Consider the following 21729-nt stretch of genomic DNA (forward strand, 5'->3'; position numbering starts at 1 on the left):
ATACTAACCTTATTAAAACATATAGGACTAGGCTACATGAGGTGTGCAACTCTGATTGGCCATTAATTTGTTAATTAACTCAGGAACCACACCTATGTGGAAACACCTACTTTCAATATCCTTTGTATCCCTCATTTACTCGTGTTTCCTTTAATTTAGTCAGTTACCTGTCTGCATTTGTCATCTGTTACCTTTTTCTTGTTCAAATCATGTGTTTTATTGAAAATGTTCCATTCCTATTGTTATAAACAGGGACAATCGTGACTTTGACTCCACACAACATAACATCCACAGATGTTTGAAATATATCTCTCAACATTGATCACTTTTCTACAGTGTTTCAAAGATATATCTTGTGTTTCAGATGTTTTATATACCTCTGTTTCTGGTGATAAATTGTTACTTTTTATAAACTTTTTATACTGTATTAAAAAAGAGAATTTTGATCTTGAACTTGATTGTGTATTTATTCTTCACCTTAAACTGATGAATAGTTAATCTGGTCCCTTAAACTGATGAATAGTTAGCCTGGTACCTTAAACTGATGAATAGTTAGCCTGGTCCCAGGTTAGTTTGTGTTGTCTTGCCAACTCCTATGGTATTTTGCAATACAGCACAAACAGATCTGGGACCAGGCTAATGAACAGTCTGTATTCAAATCTAAGTAAATGTTGTGATGGCTTCTGGTCTACGCAGTTCGTTGACTGTAACATTAGCTAAACGTTTCAGCACCTCTCCCCATTTCCCCTGGTCCTCCTCTCTCTCCTGGAGCTTGGCCTGCTGGGCAGAGTAGACTATTTATGGGCTATTTGGGCTATTTACAGATGGGCTATGTACAAGTGCAATGATCTGTAAGCTGCTCTGATAGCTGATGCTTCAAGTTAGTGAGGGAGATATGAGTCTCCAGCTTCAGTGATTTAGTGACATCACCACAGATTCACTGGCAGCATCAGCTGAGCTGGGTCGTCACTAGTTACCACAGCCACAAAGTGATCGCCTAATTATACAATTTCTCTTATTAAAACATGATTTTAAACAACACTAATAACTGTATGCCTAACATGGCGTCTACACCGGGAAGTTGATTTTGTCCATCCACACCAGACATGATCAGGACATGCAGGCTCTTTGTAAACTGGAAACCACACACCCTGAGGCTGCATTCATCGTAGCTGGGGATTTTAACAAGGCTAATCTAAAAACAAAACTCCCTAAATTCTATCAGCATATCGATTGTGCTACCAGGGCTGGAAAAACCCTAGATCATTGTTATACTAATTTCCGCGACGCATATAAGGCCCTCCCCCGCCCCCCTTTCGGAAAAGCTGACCACGACTCCATTTTGTTGATTCCAGCCTACAAACAGAAACTAAAACAACAAGCTCCCGCGCTCAGGTCTGTTCAACGCTGGTCCGACCAATCTGATTCCACGCTTCAAGACTGCTTCGATCACGCGGATTGGAATATGTTCCGCATTGCGTCAAACAACAATATTGACGAATATGCTGATTCGGTGAGCGAGTTCATTAGGAAGTGCATTGACGATGTCGTACCCACAGCAACGATTAAAACATTCCCAAACCAGAAACAGTGGATTGACGGCAGCATTCGCGTGAAACTGAAAGCGCGAACCACTGCTTTTAACCAGGGCAAGGTGACCGGAAGCATGACCGAATACAAACAGTGTAGCTATTCTCTCCGCAAGGCAATCAAACAGGCTAAGTCCCAGTACAGAGACAAAATCGAGTCGCAATTCAACAGCTCAGACACAAGAGGTATGTGGCAGGGTCTACAGTCAATCACGGATTACAAAAAGAAAACCAGCCCCGTCGCGGACCAGGATGTCTTGCTCCCAGACAGGCTAAACAACTTTTTTGCCCGCTTTGAGGACAATACAGTGCCACTGACACGGCGTCATCAAGCTCGAGACCCTGGGTCTCGACCCCGCCCTGTGCAACTGGGTCCTGGACTTCCTGACGGGCCGCCCCCAGGTGGTGAGGGTAGGTAACAACATCTCCACCCCGCTGATCCTCAACACTGGGGCCCCACAAGGGTGCGTTCTGAGCCCTCTCCTGTACTCCCTGTTCACCCACGACTGCGTGGCCATGCACGCCTCCAACTCAATCATCAAGTTTGCGGATGACACTACAGTGGTAGGCTTGATTACCAACAACGACGAGACGGCCTACAGGGAGGAGGTGAGGGCCCTCGGAGTGTGGTGTCAGGAAAATAACCTCACACTCAACGTCAACAAAACAAAGGAGATGATTGTGGACTTCAGGAAACAGCAGAGGGAGCACCCCCCTATCCACATCGACGGGTCAGTAGTGGAGAAGGTGGAAAGTTTTAAGTTCCTCGGTGTACACATCACGGACAAACTGAATTGGTCCACCCACACAGACAGCGTCGTGAAGAAGGCGCAGCAGCGCCTCTTCAACCTCAGGAGGCTGAAGAAATTCGGCTTGTCACCAAAAGCACTCACAAACTTCTACAGATGCACAATCGAGAGCATCCTGTCGGGCTGTATCACCGCCTGGTACGGCAACTGCTCCGCCCACAACCGTAAGGCTCTCCAGAGGGTAGTGAGGTCTGCAGAACGCATCACCGGGGGCAAACTACCTGCCCTCCAGGACACCTACACCACCCGATGTCACAGGAAGGCCATAAAGATCATCAAGGACAACAACCACCCAAGCCACTGCCTGTTCACCCCGCTATCATCCAGAAGGCGAGGTCAGTACAGGTGCATCAAAGCAGGGACCGAGAGACTGAAAAACAGCTTCTATCTCAAGGCCATCAGACTGTTAAACAGCCACCACTAACATTTAGCGGCCGCTGCCAACATACTGACTCAACTCCAACGACTTTAACGATGGGAATTGATGGAAATTATGTAAAAATGTACCACTAGCCACTTTAAACAATGCCACTTAATATAATGTTTACATACCCTACATTACCCATCTCAAATGTATATACTGTACTCTATATCATCTACTGCATCTTGCCATCTTTATGTAATACATGTACCACTAGCCACTTTAAACTATGCCACTTTATGTTTACATACCCTACAGTACTCATCTCATATGTATATACCGTACTCTATACCATCTACTGCATCTTGCCTATGCCGTTCTGTACCACCACTCATTCATATATCTTTATGTACATATTCTTTATCCCTTTACACTTGTGTGTGTATAAGGTAGTAGTTGTGGAATTGTTAGGTTAGATTACTTGTTGGTTATTACTGCATTGTCGGAACTAGAAGCACAAGCATTTCGCTACACTCGCATTAACATCTGCTAACCATGTGTATGTGACTAATAAAATTTGATTTGATTTGATTTGAAATATCAAAACTCTTAACCAACTATATTAATTTGAGAACAGGTGGAAACACATGAAACGTTCATGAATATTTAGCTAGCTAGCTTGCTGTTGCTAGCTCTTTTGTCCTATTTAGCTCGCTAGCTTGCTGTTGCTAGCTCATTTGTCCTATTTAGCTAGCTAGATTGCTGTTGCTAGGTCATTTGTCCTATTTAGCTAGCTAGATTGCTGTTGCTAGCTCATTTGTCCTATTTAGCTCGCTAGCTTGCTGTTGCCAGCTCATTTGTCCTATTTAGCTCGCTAGCTTGCTGTTTCTAGCTCATTTGTCCTATTTAGCTAGCTAGATTGCTGTTGCTAGCTCATTTGTCCTATTTAGCTCGCTAGCTTGCTGTTGCCAGCTCATTTGTCCTATTTAGCTCGCTAGCTTGCTGTTTCTAGCTCATTTGTCCTATTTAGCTAGCTAGATTGCTGTTTCTAGCTCATTTGTCCCATTTAGCTAGCTAGATTGCTGTTGCTAGCTCATTTGTCCTATTTAGCTAGCTAGATTGCTGTTGCTAGCTCATTTGTCCTATTTAGCTCGCTAGCTTGCTTTTTCTAGCTCATTTGTCCTATTTAGCTAGCTAGATTGCTGTTGCTAGCTCATTTGTCCTATTTAGCTCGCTAGCTTGCTGTTGCTAGCTCATTTGTCCTATTTAGCTCGCTAGCTTGCTGTTGCTAGCTCATTTGTCCTATTTAGCTAGCTAGATTGCTGTTGCTAGCTCATTTGTCCTATTTAGCTAGCTAGATTGCTGTTGCTAGCTCATTTGTCCTATTTAGCTAGCTAGATTGCTGTTGCTAGCTCATTTGTCCTATTTAGCTAGCTAGATTGCTGTTGCTAGCTCATTTGTCCTATTTAGCTAGCTAGATTGCTGTTGCTAGCTCATTTGTCCTGGGATATAAACATTGGTTGTTATTTAACTTTTTTGTCCTGGATCTTTTGTAGAATTTTGACCCATTTTGAGTCACACAAAATCTTGTTCTCTACTCCGACAATTAACCAAAGATAAACGGGGGAAATGTAGTTTCTAGTAATCTCTTCTTCTTTTTCTGTGGACTTTATGTGTGTCAGTTGGCAACCAACTTTAAGGTGCATTACCACCACCAACTGGACTGGAGTGTGGACCTCAGTTCAGCTTTCAATCACCCACGTGGGTATATGCTCCTAATAACCAATGAGGAGATGGGAGAGGCGGTACTTGCAGCGCATCAAAAAATAGAACCAAGTTCTATTTTAGTGCCTGGCAGACGCGTGCGAGCAGATTGGATCAAATGATTGAAAAATATAAAAAATCAATCAATCAAATGTATTTATAAAGCTCTTCTTACATCAGCTGATGTCACAAAAGTGCTGTATAGAAACCCAGCCTAAAACCCCAAACAGCAAGCAATGCAGGTGTAGAAGCACGGTGGCTAGGAAAAACTCCCTAGAAAGGCCAAAAACTAGGAAGAAACCTAGAGAGAGAGAACTAGTGAGAGAACTAGTGAGAGAACTAGTGAGAGAACTAGTGAGAGAACTAGTGAGGGAATACTTGAATTCACACAGGACACCGGATAAGACAGGGGAAATACTGTCCAATACGGACAGGAAGTCCACGTCAGTGACTCAACCCACTCAAGTGACACACCCCTCCCAAGGACGGCATGGAAGAGCACTAGTAAGCCAGTGACTCCACCCCTGTAATAGGGATAGAGGCAGAGAATCCCAGTGGAGAGAGGTGAACCGGCCAGGCAGAGACAGCAAGGGCGGTTCGTTGCTCCAGTGCCTTTCCGTTCACGAAGCTCAGAGACATATCATCACATACAGTATAGAACACCATCTAGAAGACATATCATTACATACAGTATAGAACACCATCTAGAAGACAGAGACATATCATTACATACAGTATAGAACACCATCTAGAAGACAGAGACATATCATTACATACAGTATAGAACACCATCTAGAAGACAGAGACCTATCATTACATACAGTATAGAACACCATCTAGAAGACAGAGACATATCATTACATACAGTATAGAACACCATCTAGAAGACATATCATTACATACAGTATAGAACACCATCTAGAAGACATATCATTACATACAGTATAGAACACCATCTAGAAGACAGAGACATATCATTGCATACAGTATAGAACACCATCTAGAAGACATATCATTACATACAGTATAGAACACCATCTAGAAGACAGAGACATATCGTTACATACAGTATAGAACACAATCTAGAAGACAGAGACATATCATTACATACAGTATAGAACACCATCTAGAAGACATATCATTACATACAGTATAGAACACCATCTAGAAGACAGAGACATATCATTACATACAGTATAGAACACCATCTAGAAGACATATCATTACATACAGTATAGAACACCATCTAGAAGACATATCATTACATACAGTATAGAACACCATCTAGAAGACAGAGACATATCATTACATACAGTATAGAACACCATCTAGAAGACATATCATTACATACAGTATAGAACACCATCTAGAAGACAGAGACATATCATCACATACAGTATAGAACACCATCTAGAAGACATATCATTACATACAGTATAGAACACCATCTAGAAGACAGAGACATATCATTACATACAGTATAGAACACCATCTAGAAGACATATCATTACATACAGTATAGAACACCATCTAGAAGACAGAGACATATCATCACATACAGTATAGAACACCATCTAGAACACATATCATTACATACAGTATAGAACACCATCTAGAAGACAGAGACATATCATTACATACAGTATAGAACACCATCTAGAAGACATATCATTACATACAGTATAGAACACCATCTAGAAGACATATCATTACATACAGTATAGAACACCATCTAGAAGACATATCATCACATACAGTATAGAACACCATCTAGAACACATATCATTACATACAGTATAGAACACCATCTAGAAGACAGAGACATATCATTACATACAGTATAGAACACCATCTAGAAGACATATCATTACATACAGTATAGAACACCATCTAGAAGACAGAGACATATCATTACATACAGTATAGAACACCATCTAGAAGACATATCATTACATACAGTATAGAACACCATCTAGAAGACAGAGACATATCATTACATACAGTATAGAACACCATCTAGAAGACAGAGACATATCATTACATACAGTATATCCTAGATGTATAAATCCTTACTTTATATTTGCTGTACCACTTTCCATGACAGTAGCCTTATTACTGGTTAGGGTTACTGCTGCTGGTACAGTGGAAGAATGAGGCATCACAGTACCTGTTACACCACTGTACTAACAGAACCAATTACACACCAATAAACACACTGTAATGTAAAGAGTTACATCATTCTCAATGATCAGTCTATACATCCAGTATTCATTTCACCTACAGTACATTGTATCCATTTCAAGTCCCCCCTCCCCCCATTGTAGCTAATTATCTAGAACACATTGTACAGTTTTACAACCACGTATGAGTTATTATGGACGCGTATAGTTAGTATCACAGCATATCAGTTTAAGACATCACAACATTCATTAAAAGCATTATAGATATGTACTTCATAGAAACTGTTACCCTTTATATATTCTAACCACTCTATTTCATTTATTCCATATTAAGGGTCCTAACCTGGGAACTAAAATATTTGTCTCCTTCTCAACTTTGCCTGCAGTTTTCTCTCTCTCTCTCCCTTCCTCTAACCCCTCCCTCCCTCTCTCACTCCCTCCTTCTTCTCCTTCATTATGTCATTTGTTCCATGTTAAGGGCTCTAACCTTGGAACAAAACTATTTGTCTCCCTCTTGCTGTTGCATGCAGTTCAGTTCCTCTCTTCCTCCATTCCTCTAACCCCTCCCTCCCTCTAACCCCAGCCCTCTGGCAGAACCAGGAAGTCCCTCCCCTTCACAAACTCTCTTCTGTGGAAACGAAACTGATCAGAGTCTCTGTGTCGTCTGTCTGTGTGAGAGTGAACAACCGTCCAAATGGCTCAACAGGGAGTTCTGCTGGACCAGGACCAGTTCTGTTGTTCTGTCTGTCTGGATCTACTGAAGGAGCCAGTGGCTATTCCCTGTGGACACAGTTACTGTAGGAGCTGTATTGAGGGCTGCTGGGATCAGGATGTTCTGAAAGGGGTCTATAGCTGTCCTCAGTGCAGAGAGACCTTCACTCCAAGGCCTAATCTGAGGAAAAATAACATGTTGGCTGAGGTGGTGGAGAAACTGAGGAAGACAGGACTCCAGGCTGCTCCCCCTCCTGCTCTGTGCTATGCTGGACCTGGAGATGTGGCGTGTGATGTCTGCCCTGGGACCAGAAAGCAGAAAGCCCTCATGTCCTGTCTGGCGTGTCTGGCCTCTTACTGTGAGACTCACCTCCAATCTCACTATGAATATCCTGCTTTGAAGAAGCACAAGCTGGTCAAAGCCACCGCACAACTACAGGAGAAGATCTGCTCTCATCATGACAAACTGCTGGAGGTTTACTGTCGTACCGATCAGCAGTGTATCTGTTATCTGTGTACAATGGATGAACATAAAGGCCATGATACAGTGTCAGCTGCAGCAGAGAGGACTGAGAAACAGGTAAGACCAGAACAACTTGTTGGTGACTGTCTGATAAACAAAGAATTAAAGATACAGTAGGAACTAAATCTGTTTGAATATGAGAGAATTCAAATGAAATGGATCCACAAATATGAACACAAACCTTGAGTATATAGATATGTTAACCCAGATTCTCCAAATGTATCACCATTTTCTAAAGTCAAACACTATTATCATTCTGAATGGCCTTTTATGAGTCCAAAGTTCAGTCTCAACCCCTTGATACATGTAGGCCTACCATAAAAACAATAATCATTCACATAGCAACATAATATCATATTGTAAAGGGACTTCCTCAGGATTGTAGACCTTCCTCTCTATGGGTCCTATGTCACATGACTATACTATTGATCTACTGGACTAATAAAGCTTGATAGCTCATTGAAGAGTGATTCTCCACAGAGGCAGCTGGGGATGAGTCAGCAGAAGGTCCAGCAGAGATTCCAGGAGAGAGAGAAGGAGCTGAAGGAGCTCCAACAGGCTGTGGAGTCTTTCAAGGTGAGTATTGTTGACCAGAGGAGACATACCATTTCACTTCTCTCCTCCAATCAGAGAGAGGGAGAGAGGTCCTTATCCAATCCCACTGACCCCACTGTTGTGAACAGGCTGTCTGGACCCCTTTCAGAGAATAGACTGTTTAATTTATGGCTGCAGCCCGACGTCAGCCCGACGCCGGTACACCTATGACAACATCCAGCTCAAGTGCAGGGCGCGAAATTCAAAATCTATTTTTTTAAAATATTTAACTTTCACACATTAACAAGTCCAATACAGCATTTGAAAGATAAACATCTTGTCAATCCAGCCAACATGTCCGATTTTTTAAATGTTTTACAGAGAAAACACCACATATATTTATGTTAGCTCACCACCAAATAAAAAAGGAGGACAGACATTTTTCACAGCACAAGTAGGATGCAAGTAGCATGCACAAGCCAACCTAACTAACCTAGAACCAACCTAAATAACCTAGAAAAAACTACCTCAGATGACAGTCCTATAACATGTTACACAATAAATCTATGTTTTGTTCAAAAAATGTGCATATTTTAGCTATAAATCAGTTTTACATTACTGCTACCATCATAGCTACAGTCAGAAATCGCACGGGAGTAGCCAGAGAAAATACAGACACCAACGTCAACTACTAATTACACATCATAAAACATTTCAGAGAAATATATGGTGGATAGCTAATGAAAGAGAAAGATCTTGTGAATATAACCAATATTTCCGATTCTTTAAGTGTTTTACAGCGAAAACACAATATATCGTCATATTAGCTTACTACAATAGCTAACATCACAACAGCATTGACTCAAGGCAAACGGTAGCATAGCACAGTTCGACAGATATATGAAAAAGCATCCCAAATTGGGTCCTTAGCTTTGTTGATCTTCCATCAGAATGTTCTCCAAGGGGTCCTTTGTTCAGAAATGTCTTTATTTCGATCCAGAACGAACAATTTCCCTCTTGAATTAGCAAGCACACTGGCAGTGCGACGCTAACCTCTCCATCTTGAAAAAATTATTGCGTCGCATCACGTCTAAAGTCCAGAATACATTTCAATAATATAATTAAACTATATTGAAATAACATACTTTAGGATGATATTGTGACATGTATCAAATAAAATCGAAGCCAGAGATCATATTCACCTTTACAGAGTGTTTTCCAGGAGCCGAGTCCAGGTCCTACTTCGCGCCCAGAAAGAAAAATAAACTGCGCAACACTCACTCCAAGAGGTTGTGTTCAACCCCAGGAAGAGATAATCAAGTGATTTCTTCTCTCACTTCCGCATGACACCCAGAGGAAGGCGTATGACGTGTTTCTACAGTCCTAAGTGACATGCCCTTTTATAGACAAGGGCTTGAAGAGCGACATCGATTTTGGAAATCTCACTTCCGGATAGGAAATGGGCTGTAAAAATAGTTCTGTTCCACTTAGAGAAATAATTAAAACAGTTTTAGAAACTAGAGACTGTTTTCTATCCAATAGTAATAATAATATGCATATTGTAAGAGCAAAAATTGATTAAGAGGCCGTTTGAAAATTTGCACATATTTTCCAGTTTTTCAATACGCCCCCTGCAGCCATAACAGGTTAAATTCAAATATAGTAATTGATAAAAAAACTGTATTTATCGAAGAAATGTTTAAAAAAGGTATAATTTTTGTGAATGATATCATAAATAGGACTGGTGGAGTTATGACACACATGCAGCTAACACAGACATATGGAAATGTCTGCTCTACCCAAAATTACAACCAATTAATTGCAGCATTACCACAAAAATGGAAGAGGCAAGTAGAAGGGGAAAAAAGTAAGGAACTTGTATGTCGGCCCTGTATTAAAGAACATAAATGGTTAAAGAAAAGTGTGATAAATAAAAACATATACCAATTTCATTTAAGGACCAAAAAAACTGACAGCTGTGCCATATAAATTGCAAAATAGTTGGGAAGAGATTTTCGATGTACCCATTCCATGGCACATGGTTTATGAATTGATACGCAAAACAACGCCGGATTCAAAACTTCGAATTTTTCAATTTAAATTACTGTACAAAATTATTGCAACTAATAGAATGTTATATATATGGGGTATACAATCTTCCCAGCTCTGCAGATTCTGTTGTGAGGAGGCAGAGTCATTAGATCATTTATTTTGGTATTGTCCATATGTAGCTTGTTTTTGGTCACAGGTCCAGGAATGGTTGAAGAATTGCAACATTTGCCTAAAACTAACGCTACAGATAGCAATACTGGGGGATTTGAAAAGCCATAGTCAATCAATCAATAATATAATAATTATTTTAGCAAAAATGTTTATTTTTAATTTACAATCTGTAGAAGCTATGAGAATAGGAAGGTTCAAGTCTTTTGTGAAGCATCACAGCACAGTTGAAAAATATATGGCAAATAAAAATCCGAAATGGATGATGTTGGAAGATAGATGGGAGGGGTTGAGTGGAACTGAAGGGTGGGACTAATAACAAGATAAACAATGTAGGGCATACGGGATCTGTGAAATGTGTATAGGTGCGGAGCTTTTGTGAAATAGCACAGTTACAAGTGGAAATAAAATTGGATGGACAACAGAAATAGAGGAAGGACTAAGAACAAATAAGAGAGAACTATTGTAAAGTGGACTGTGTCTGTAAGATGGGTATAAGATGTATAAATTGAAGGTAAAAGCAGAAGTGTTTATTAGTTTACTCCAATTGGGGGATCGGTGGTAGGGTTGCGGGGAAAAATAATAAAGGTATATTCTTTAAAAAAGTATGTATGTCTATATAGGTATGTGTATGTATATATGTGTATATGTATGCATGCGTGTATGGATTTATACAGTGGGGAGAACAAGTATTTGATACACTGCCGATTTTGCAGGTTTTCCTACTTACAAAGCATGTAGAGGTCTGTAATTTTTATCATAGGTAAACTTCAACTGTGAGAGACGGAATCTAAAACAAAAATCCAGAAAATCACATTGTATGATTTTTAAGTAATTAATTTGCATTTTATTGCATGACATAAGTATTTGATCACCTACCAACCAGTAAGAATTCCGGCTCTCACAGACCTGTTAGTTTTTCTTTAAGAAGCCCTCCTGTTCTCCACTCATTACCTGTATTAACTGCACCTGTTTGAACTCGTTACCTGTATAAAAGACACCTGTCCACACGCTCAATCAAACAGACTCCAACCTCTCCACAATGGCCAAGACCAGAGAGCTGTGTAAGGACATCAGGGATAAAATTGTAGACCTGCACAAGGCTGGGACGAGCTACAGGACAATAGGCAAGCAGCTTGGTGAGAAGGCAACAACTGTTGGCGCAATTATTAGAAAATGGAAGAAGTTCAAGATGACGGTCAATCACCCTCGGACTGGGGCTCCATGCAAGATATCACCTCGTGGGGCATCAATGATCATGAGGAAGGTGAGGGATCAGCCCAGAACTACACGGCAGGACCTGGTCAATGACCTGAAGAGAGCTGGGACCACAGTCTCAAAGAAAACCATTAGTAACACACTACGCCGTCATGGATTAAAATCCTGCAGCGCACGCAAGGTCCCCCTGCTCAAGCCAGCGCATTTCCAGGCCCGTCTGAAGTTTGCCAATGACCATCTGGATGATCCAGAGGAGGAATGGGAGAAGGTCATGTGGTCTGATGAGACAAAAATATAACTTTTGGGTCTAAACTCCACTCGCTGTGTTTGGAGGAAGAAGAAGGATGAGTACAACCCCAAGAACCCATCCCAACCGTGAAGCATGGAGGTGGAAACATCATTCTTTGGGGCTGCTTTTCTGCAAAGGGGACAGGACGACTGCACCGTATTGAGGGGAGGATGGATGGGGCCATGTATCGCGAGATCTTGGCCAACAACCTCCTTCCCTCAGTAAGAGCATTGAAGATGGGTCGTGGCTGGGTCTTCCAGCATGACAACGACCCGAAACACACAGCCAGGGCAACTAAGGAGTGGCTCCGTAAGAAGCATCTCAAGGTCCTGGAGTGGCCTAGCCCGTCTTCAGACCTGAACCCAATAGAAAATCTTTGGAGGGAGCTGAAAGTCCGTATTGCCCAGCGACAGCCCCGAAACCTGAAGGATCTGGAGAAGGTCTGTATGGAGGAGTGGGCCAAAATCCCTGCTGCAGTGTGTGCAAACCTGGTCAAGAACTACAGGAAACGTATGATCTCTATAATTGCAAACAAATGTTTCTGTACCAAATATTAAGTTCTGCTTTTCTGATGTATCAAATACTTATGTCATGCAATAACATGCAAATTAATTTCTTTAAAATCATACAATGGGATTTTCTGGATTTTTGTTTTAGATTCCGTCTCTCACAGTTGAAGTGTACCTATGATAAAAATTACAGACCTCTACATGCTTTGTAAGTAGGAAAACCTGCAAAATCGGCAGTGTATCAAATACTTGTTCTCCCCACTGTATATTTACCCCCAAAAATATGGGGGATTGGAAATGATGCAGACAATTACATTGGAAGCAACATTCTTTCCGCAATATTAAGCTGATCCACCCCCACAAAAAAAAAAAATAATAATAATAAATAAATAAAATACCCAGGATGTAGAACACAGTTATCTAGCTGCTGTGGTGATGACAGTAATACTGGAGGAGGTCCTGGGTAAACCCCAGGATGTAGAACACAGTTATCTATCTACTGTGGTGATGACAGTAATACTGGAGGGGGTGCTGGGTAAACCCCAGGATGTAGAACACAGTTATCTAGCTGCTGAGGTGATGACAGTAATACTGGAGGAGGTGCTGGGTAAACCCCAGGATGTAGAACACAGTTATCTAGCTGCTGTGGTGATGACAGTAATACTGGAGGAGGTGCTGGGTAAACCCCAGGATGTAGAACACAGTTATCTATCTGCTGTGGTGATGACAGTAATACTGGAGGAGGTGCTGGGTAAACCCCAGGATGTAGAACACAGTTATCTAGCTGCTGTGGTGATGACAGTAATACTGGAGGAGGTGCTGGGTAAACCCCAGGATGTAGAACACAGTTATCTAGCTGCTGAGGTGATGACAGTAATACTGGAGGAGGTGCTGGGTAAACCCCAGGATGTAGAACACAGTTATCTAGCTGCTGTGGTGATGACAGTAATACTGGAGGAGGTGCTGGGTAAACCCCAGGATGTAGAACACAGTTATCTATCTGCTGTGGTGATGACAGTAATACTGGAGGAGGTGCTGGGTAAACCCCAGGATGTAGAACACAGTTATCTAGCTGCTGTGGTGATGACAGTAATACTGGAGGAGGTGCTGGGTAAACCCCAGGATGTAGAACACAGTTATCTAGCTGCTGAAGTGATGACAGTAATACTGGAGGAGGTGCTGGGTAAACCCCAGGATGTAGAACACAGTTATCTAGCTGCTGTGGTGATGACAGTAATACTGGAGGAGGTGCTGGGTAAACCCCAGGATGTAGAACACAGTTATCTAGCTGCTGTGGTGATGACAGTAATACCCAGGATGTAGAACACAGTTATCTAGCTGCTGTGGTGATGACAGTAATACTGGAGGAGGTGCTGGGTAAACCCCAGGATGTAGAACACAGTTATCTAGCTGCTGTGGTGATGACAGTAATACTGGAGGAGGTGCTGGGTAAACCCCAGGATGTAGAACACAGTTAACTAGCTGCTGTGGTGATGACAGTAATACTGGAGGAGGTGCTGGGTAAACCCCAGGATGTAGAACACAGTTATCTATCTGCTGTGGTGATGACAGTAATACTGGAGGAGGTGCTGGGTAAACCCCAGGATGTAGAACACAGTTATCTAGCTGCTGTGGTGATGACAGTAATACTGGAGGAGGTGCTGGGTAAACCCCAGGATGTAGAACACAGTTATCTAGCTGCTGTGGTGATGACAGTAATACCCAGGATGTAGAACACAGTTATCTATCTGCTGTGGTGATGACAGTAATACTGGAGGAGGCGCTGGGTAAACCCCAGGATGTAGAACACAGTTATCTAGCTGCTGTGGTGATGACAGTAATACCCAGGATGTAGAACACAGTTATCTATCTGCTGTGGTGATGACAGTAATACTGGAGGAGGCGCTGGGTAAACCCCAGGATGTAGAACACAGTTATCTATCTGCTGTGGTGATGACAGTAATACTGGAGGAGGCGCTGGGTAAACCCCAGGATGTAGAACACAGTTATCTAGCTGCTGTGGTGATGACAGTAATACTGGAGGAGGTGCTGGGTAAACCCCAGGATGTAGAACACAGTTATCTATCTGCTGTGGTGATGACAGTAATACTGGAGGAGGGGCTGGGTAAACCCCAGGATGTAGAACACAGTTATCTATCTGCTGTGGTGATGACAGTAATACTGGAGGAGGTGCTGGGTAAACCCCAGGATGTAGAACACAGGATATAGAGGTAGTATTTTGTCAGGTCTTATCTATTCAGATTCACCAACAAGTTAATGTAACTGACAGGATATGAACCCAGGTCTACCGTGGGAGAAACCAACATCTTGACCGTTACACCAAGAGGACATTCCCTATTGGACCGACACTGATTTAGAGTAGCAGGCGGGGCTACCTCATCACATAACCATGAGTAACCATGACTGACTCATGTCCCCTATACATTAACATGGAGCTCTCTCTCTATTCAATTCAAAGATCTTTATTGGCTTGGGAAACATATCTTTACTATGCCAAAGAAGTGAAGTAGATAATAAACAATCATGAATGAACAGTAAACATTACTCAACATCTATTTTCAAAAGAAGAGACATTTCAAATGTTATAAATCAAGTGCAAACAGAGTGAGTCGTGCGCCAGACTGAGTTCTGGAGGTGAAATGGAAATGAATGAGGGAGAGTTAAGTGAGGTAGAAGGTGTGGTGAAGAGTTCAGAACCAGAGAAGTATTTGGTCATACGAGATTTGACTTCAGAAGAGTTACAGGGTGTGTTGAGTGGTGGTGTCCCGCCCTCCCAGGTCGATGGCATAGTGCAGGAGCAGATAGGGTCAAAGTAGTGGAATGGGGTAGTGGGTTTTTAATGAGTGTAGAGTTAGTTGGCATGGTGCAGGAGCAGATAGGGTCAAAGTAGTGGAATGGGGTAGTGGGGTTTTAATGAGTGTAGAGTTAGTTGGCATGGTGCAGGAGCAGATAGGGTCAAAGTAGTGGAATGGGGTAGTGGGTTTTTAATGAGTGTAGGGTTAGTTGGCATGGTGCAGGAGCAGATAGGGTCAAAGTAGTGGAATGGGGTAGTGGGTTTTTAATGAGTGTAGAGTTAGTTGGCATGGTGCAGGAGCAGATAGGGTCAAAGTAGTGGAATGGGGTAGTGGGTTTTTAATGAGTGTAGAGTTAGTTGGCATGGTGCAGGAGCAGATAGGGTCAAAGTAGTGGAATGGGGTAGTGGGTTTTTAATGAGTGTAGGGTTAGTTGGCATGGTGCAGGAGCAGATAGGGTCAAAGTAGTGGAATGGGGTAGTGGGTTTTTAATGAGTGTAGGGTTAGTTGGCATGGTGCAGGAGCAGATAGGGTCAAAGTAGTGGAATGGGGTAGTGGGTTTTTAATGAGTGTAGGGTTAGTTGGCATGGTGCAGGAGCAGATAGGGTCAAACTAGTGGAATGGGGTTGTGGGTTTTTAATGAGTGTAGGGTTAGTAGGCATGGTGCAGGAGCAGATAGGGCCAAAGTAGTGGAATGGGGTAGTGGGTTTTTAATGAGTGTAGGGTTAGTAGGCATGGTGCAGGAGCAGATAGGGTCAAAGTAGTGGAATGGGGTAGTGGGTTTTTAATGAGTGTAGGGTTAGTTGGCATGGTGCAGGAGCAAATAGGGCCAAAGTAGTTATATTGTTGTAAGGATGTTGAAGAGAGGGAAAGATTGAAGTGTAGGGTCATTGAAGTTGGACGGGGTTGAGGGGGTTTGGAAGGGATTTGGGGGACAGGGGGAGGGTCTATTAGAAGTTACTAGGACTCTTTTTTATTTTCTCAGAAGTTCTGAGTTAGGTAGGAGGATTTAGATTGGCACTTATCATAAGAGTAGGGCTGTTAACCCTGGTGTCCTGGATAAATTCACAATCCGGCCCTCAAACCATCAGTCACCTAATAATCCCCAGTTTACAATTGGCTCATTCATCCCCCTCCTCTCCCCTGTAACTATTCCCCAGGTTGTTGCTGTAAATGAGAATCTCAGTCGACTTACCTGGTAAAATAAGGGTTCAATTAATTAAAAATAAATATATAATATAATAAAATAAAAAGGTGGCGCCATGCACCTTTAACGTTGGTTTGTGGACCGCCATTATATCATAGAAGAAGAAGTTGGTCTGTGAGGGTTTTGTGGTTCCTGAGGAGGGCTACTATTCTTTTTTTTTTTTTTTTTCAAGTATTTTCAGAATGTATTAAAGCCAAAGCTAAAGCTACCCTAAACAATTCAATATATCAGTCAATATATTTTCTCTGTGATTTGTTGTTTTCCCGTCAACCGTTCCATCGCATCTTAACCGTGTTACCGGGCGGGCACTAGGACCCGGGGGAGGCTGCTGCTGCAGAGGCTGCTGCACCGGTAGTGACGTCAGTCCTACTTGTAGCTCATTGTGGTCAACGTCAGCTGTGGCTCGAGACTGCTAGCTAACGGTTAACGGAGAGGAAAAGACTCTGACAGGACACATTCATGTAGATAGGCTATGATGGCAATTTGTGGTAAGTTACAATAGAGAGAGAGACTTTTCACTACTATAGACTTTGGTCATAATCAAAGCTTTGTTAACCAATACGTTTTTATGTGAGGCTGCCGGTAAGTTACAGTGTAACAGACGTTGTTCGCTAGCTAACGGTAACGTTAACGGTGTCTTTTAAATTCGACATAAGTTATGTGGCGATGATACGTAGATAACGTTGTATTTAATGTAGTTTTACTATCTGTGCCAGGCTATAAATGACACAAATTATATCTAGTTAACGTTGTATTTAATGTAGTTTTACTATCTGTACCAGGCTATAAATGACACAAATGATATCTAGTTAACTTTGTATTTAATGTAGTTTTACTATCTGTGCCAGGCTATAAATGACACAGATGATATCTAGTTAACATTGTATTTAATGTAGTTTTACTATCTGTACCAGGCTATAAATGACACAGATGATATCTAGTTAACGTTGTATTTAATGTAGTTTTACTATCTGTGCCAGGCTATAAATGACACAGATGATATCTAGTTAACGTTGTATTTAATGTAGTTTTACTATCTGTGCCAGGCTATAAATGACACAAATGATATCTAGTTAACTTTGTATTTAAGTTTCCATGTGAGTCATTTAGCAGACACTCTTATCCAGAGCCACTAGGGTTAAGTGCCTAAATCTGCCTAAAAAAGGTGATTTACAGATTTTTCACCTAGTCTGCTACTTAACACCAAGCGGTCCAGGAGGGGAGACAAGTTGTTATTTTCCAGTTTGGTCCTAAGAACAGGTTTTAGTGGTCAAATAAAAAGGGAGACATTTCTTGGTGCCATTTAGGGGAAACTGAATTCTAAGGATCATTCCAGTCAGAAGAGGCTCTGTGAAGGTTCGTTTCAATTCATTTGCTATGGCCTCGCTAGTGTTCCAGCTCAGACAACGTTCTTTGGCCGTTTGGACTCGTTCTATTGTCCAGCCTACTAGGACTCAGGGGGCAGAGGCTGGGTCTAGCTCTGCTACGGGGCAGGCTACTGGAGGGGGTACCAGGAGGGGGGAGAGTAGAGCAGGACCAAGAGGTGTTCTGTACCTGCCTGTCCAGGAGGGAGGAGAGTAGAGCAGGACCAAGAGGTGTTCTGTACCTGTCTGTCCAGGAGGGAGGAGAGTAGAGCAGGACCAAGAGGTGTTATGTACCTGTCTGTCCAGGAGGGAGGAGAGTAGAGCAGGACCAATAGGTGTTCTGTACCTGTCTGTCCAGGAGGGAGGAGAGTAGAGCAGGACCAAGAGGTGTTCTGTACCTGTCTGTCCAGGAGGGAGGAGAGTAGAGCAGGACCAAGAGGTGTTATGTACCTGTCTGTCCAGGAGGGAGGAGAGTAGAGCAGGACCAAGAGGTGTTCTGTACCTGTCTGTCCAGGAGGGAGGAGAGTAGAGCAGGACCAATAGGTGTTCTGTACCTGTCTGTCCAGGAGGGAGGAGAGTAGAGCAGGACCAAGAGGTGTTCTGTACCTGTCTGTCCAGGAGGGAGGAGAGTAGAGCAGGACCAAGAGGTGTTCTGTACCTGTCTGTCCAGGAGGGAGGAGAGTAGAGCAGGACCAAGAGGTGTTCTGTACCTGTCTGTCCAGGAGGGAGGAGAGTAGAGCAGGACCAAGAGGTGTTCTGTACCTGCCTGTCCAGGAGGGAGGAGAGTAGAGCAGGACCAAGAGGTGTTCTGTACCTGTCTGTCCAGGAGGGAGGAGAGTAGAGCAGGACCAAGAGGTGTTCTGTACCTGTCTGTCCAGGAGGGAGGAGAGTAGAGCAGGACCAAGAGGTGTTCTGTACCTGTCTGTCCAGGAGGGGGGACAAGGTCTGGTGGACCTGGAGAGCAGGGTGGCAGCGTTCTGACTCAATGAGGTGCAGAGGCTACTGTACCTACTGTCTCTCTCTCTCTCTCTCTCTCTCTCTCTGTCTCTCTCTCTCTCTCTCTCTCTCTCTCTCTCTCTCTCTCTCTCTCTCTTAACAGCGCTCTGCACAGGCAGCAGTGGAGGACAGTGATCAGATCTTTACTGAGCTGATCCGCTCCATTGAGAGAAGGAGCTCTGAGGTGAAGGAGCTGATCAGAGCCCAAGAGAAGGCTCAAGTGAGTCAAGCTGAAGGACTCCTGGAGCAACTGAAGCAGGAGATAGCTGAGCTGAGGAAGAGAAGCACTGAGCTGGAGCAGCTCTCACACACAGAGGATCACATCCATTTCCTCCAGGTAACTAAACTGTCTTGTTACATGTGATATGAAATTAACTTCATGTGAAACTATTCATCTACATCATTATGTTGTCCTGTCTCTCTGTCTGTCTCTTCCTCTCTCTGTCCGTCTGTCTCTCTCTCTCTGTCTGTCCCTTCTGTCCATCCCTCTCTCTCTGTCCGTCCCTCTCTCTCTGTCCGTCCCTCTCTCTCTGTCCGTCCCTCTCTCTCTGTCCGTCCCTCTCTCTCTGTCCGTCCCTCTCTCTCTGTCCGTCCCTCTCTCTCTGTCCGTCCCTCTCTCTCTGTCCGTCCCTCTCTCTCTGTCCGTCCCTCTCTCTGTCCGTCCCTCTCTCTCTGTCCGTCCCTCTCTCTCTGTCCGTCCCTCTCTCTCTGTCCGTCCCTCTCTCTCTCTGTCCGTCTCTCTCTCTCCCTCTGTCTCTTTATCTCTCTCTCTTTCCCCTACCTCTGTCCGTCTTTGTCTGTCTCTGTCCCTCTCTGTCTGTCCCTCTCTGTCTGTCCCTCTCTCTCTTTTTCTCTCTCTGTCCCCCTCTCTCTCTCTGTCTCTCCCTCTGTCCATCGCTGTCCCTCGCTCTCCCTCTGTCCCTCGCTCTCCCTCTGTCCCTCGCTCTCCCTCTGTCCCTCGCTCTCCCTCTGTCCCTCGCTCTCCCTCTGTCCCTCGCTCTCCCTCTGTCCCTCGCTCTCTCTCTGTCCCTCTCTCTGTCCCTTGCTCTCCCTCTGTCCCTCGCTCTCCCTCTGTCCCTCGCTCTCTCTCTCTGTCTCTCTCTCTCTCTTTCTCCAGAGTTATCAGTATCTCTCTCTCTCCCCCCTCTCTCTCTCTGTCTCTCTCTTTCTCTCTCCAGAGTTATCAGTCTCTCTCCAGTATCAGTGTATCTTCAGACTTACCCAGCATCGTTGTCCGTCCTCTTCAGTACTTTGGAGATGTGAGTAAGACTGTGTCTGAACTGAGAGAGAAACTAGAAGACTTCCTTAAAGGAGAATGGACCAAGATCTCCACTACAGGTGTGTTGAAAACAATAAGAACATCAACTTTAGACCATTGAAAGTTCCCTACTAGTCATATACATGTGGAATATGGTCTGATGATAACATTCCCTCTCTCTGTCAATGTGTTTGTGTGTCTGTAGTGAATATAGTGGATGTTGTACTGCCTCCAGAGCCCAAGACCAGAGAACAGTTGTTACAATGTGAGTCTCTTTATTGTGAAGTAACTAACAGTCTCTTTTTACTGACACTCCTAACAATCCCTCTAGAAATATATAGCAATAGTAGATCTAATCAAAGACTGGGTATCTATCTGACTCCTCATATTTCTCTGATTTGATCTCTGCTGTGCTCTAATCAAAGACAGGGTAGATACAGTATCTGACTTAACTTATTGTTCTGACTCCCCTCATTGGTCTCTGCTCTTCTCCCAGATTCCTGTCAGCTCACACTGGACCCAAACACAGCATACACACACCTCTCTCTGTCTGAAGGGAACAGAAAGGTGACCTGTACAGACCAAGTCCAACCATATCCTGACCATCCAGACAGATTCACCAACTACTGTCAGGTTCTGTGTAGAGAGGGTCTGTCTGGACGCTGTTACTGGGAGGTGGAGTGGACTGGGTGGTGGGTTAAAACAGCAGTCTCATATAAAGACATCAGCAGAACAGAGAGAGGTAAATATGGTGTATTTGGCTACAATAACAAGTCCTGGAGTTTAAAGTGCTCTAGAGGTGGTTATTGTTTCAGACACAATAATGTTGAGACTAAAGTATCAGGCCCTCAGTCCTCCAGAGTAGGAGTGCACCTGGATCACAAGGCAGGTACTCTGTCCTTCTACAGTGTCTCTGACACAATGACCCTCCTCCACAGAGTCCAGACCACATTCACTCAGCCCCTCTATCCTGGGTTTCATCTCTCTGGTACTGCTGAGCTGGTTAAACTGTAGTAGGGTCCACATAGATACTAGTCATGCTGGTGTAGTCTATAGCTGAGCTGGTTAAACTGTAGTAGGGTCCACATAGATACTAGTCATGCTGGTGTAGTCTATAGCTGAGCTGGTTAAACTGTAGTAGGGTCCACATAGATACTAGTCATGCTGGTGTAGTCTATAGCTGAGCTGTTTAAACTGTAGTAGGGTCCACATAGATACTAGTCATGCTGGTGTAGTCTATAGCTGAGCTGGTTAAACTGTAGTAGGGTCCACATAGATACTAGTCATGCTGGTGTAGTCTATAGCTGAGCTGGTTAAACTGTAGTAGGGTCCACATAGATACTAGTCATGCTGGTGTAGTCTATAGCTGAGCTGGTTAAACTGT

General features: G+C 43.3%; 1 protein-coding gene across 1 annotated transcript; it reads left to right on the top strand.

The window, feature by feature from the left end:
- Positions 1–7325: 7325 nt before the first annotated feature.
- On the top strand, positions 7326–21359 carry LOC120041014 (tripartite motif-containing protein 16-like). Its single transcript, XM_038985981.1, has 6 exons — positions 7326–7994; positions 8418–8513; positions 19191–19424; positions 20266–20425; positions 20551–20610; positions 20842–21359. The coding sequence occupies exons 1-6, from the start codon at positions 7398–7400 to the stop codon at positions 21357–21359; spliced, it is 1665 nt and encodes a 554-aa protein (XP_038841909.1). The 5' UTR covers positions 7326–7397.
- The last annotated feature ends 370 nt before the right edge of the window (positions 21360–21729 follow it).

This window comes from Salvelinus namaycush, unplaced genomic scaffold (assembly GCF_016432855.1).
Source record: "Salvelinus namaycush isolate Seneca unplaced genomic scaffold, SaNama_1.0 Scaffold4, whole genome shotgun sequence".
NCBI classification, from domain to species: Eukaryota; Metazoa; Chordata; class Actinopteri; order Salmoniformes; family Salmonidae; genus Salvelinus; species Salvelinus namaycush.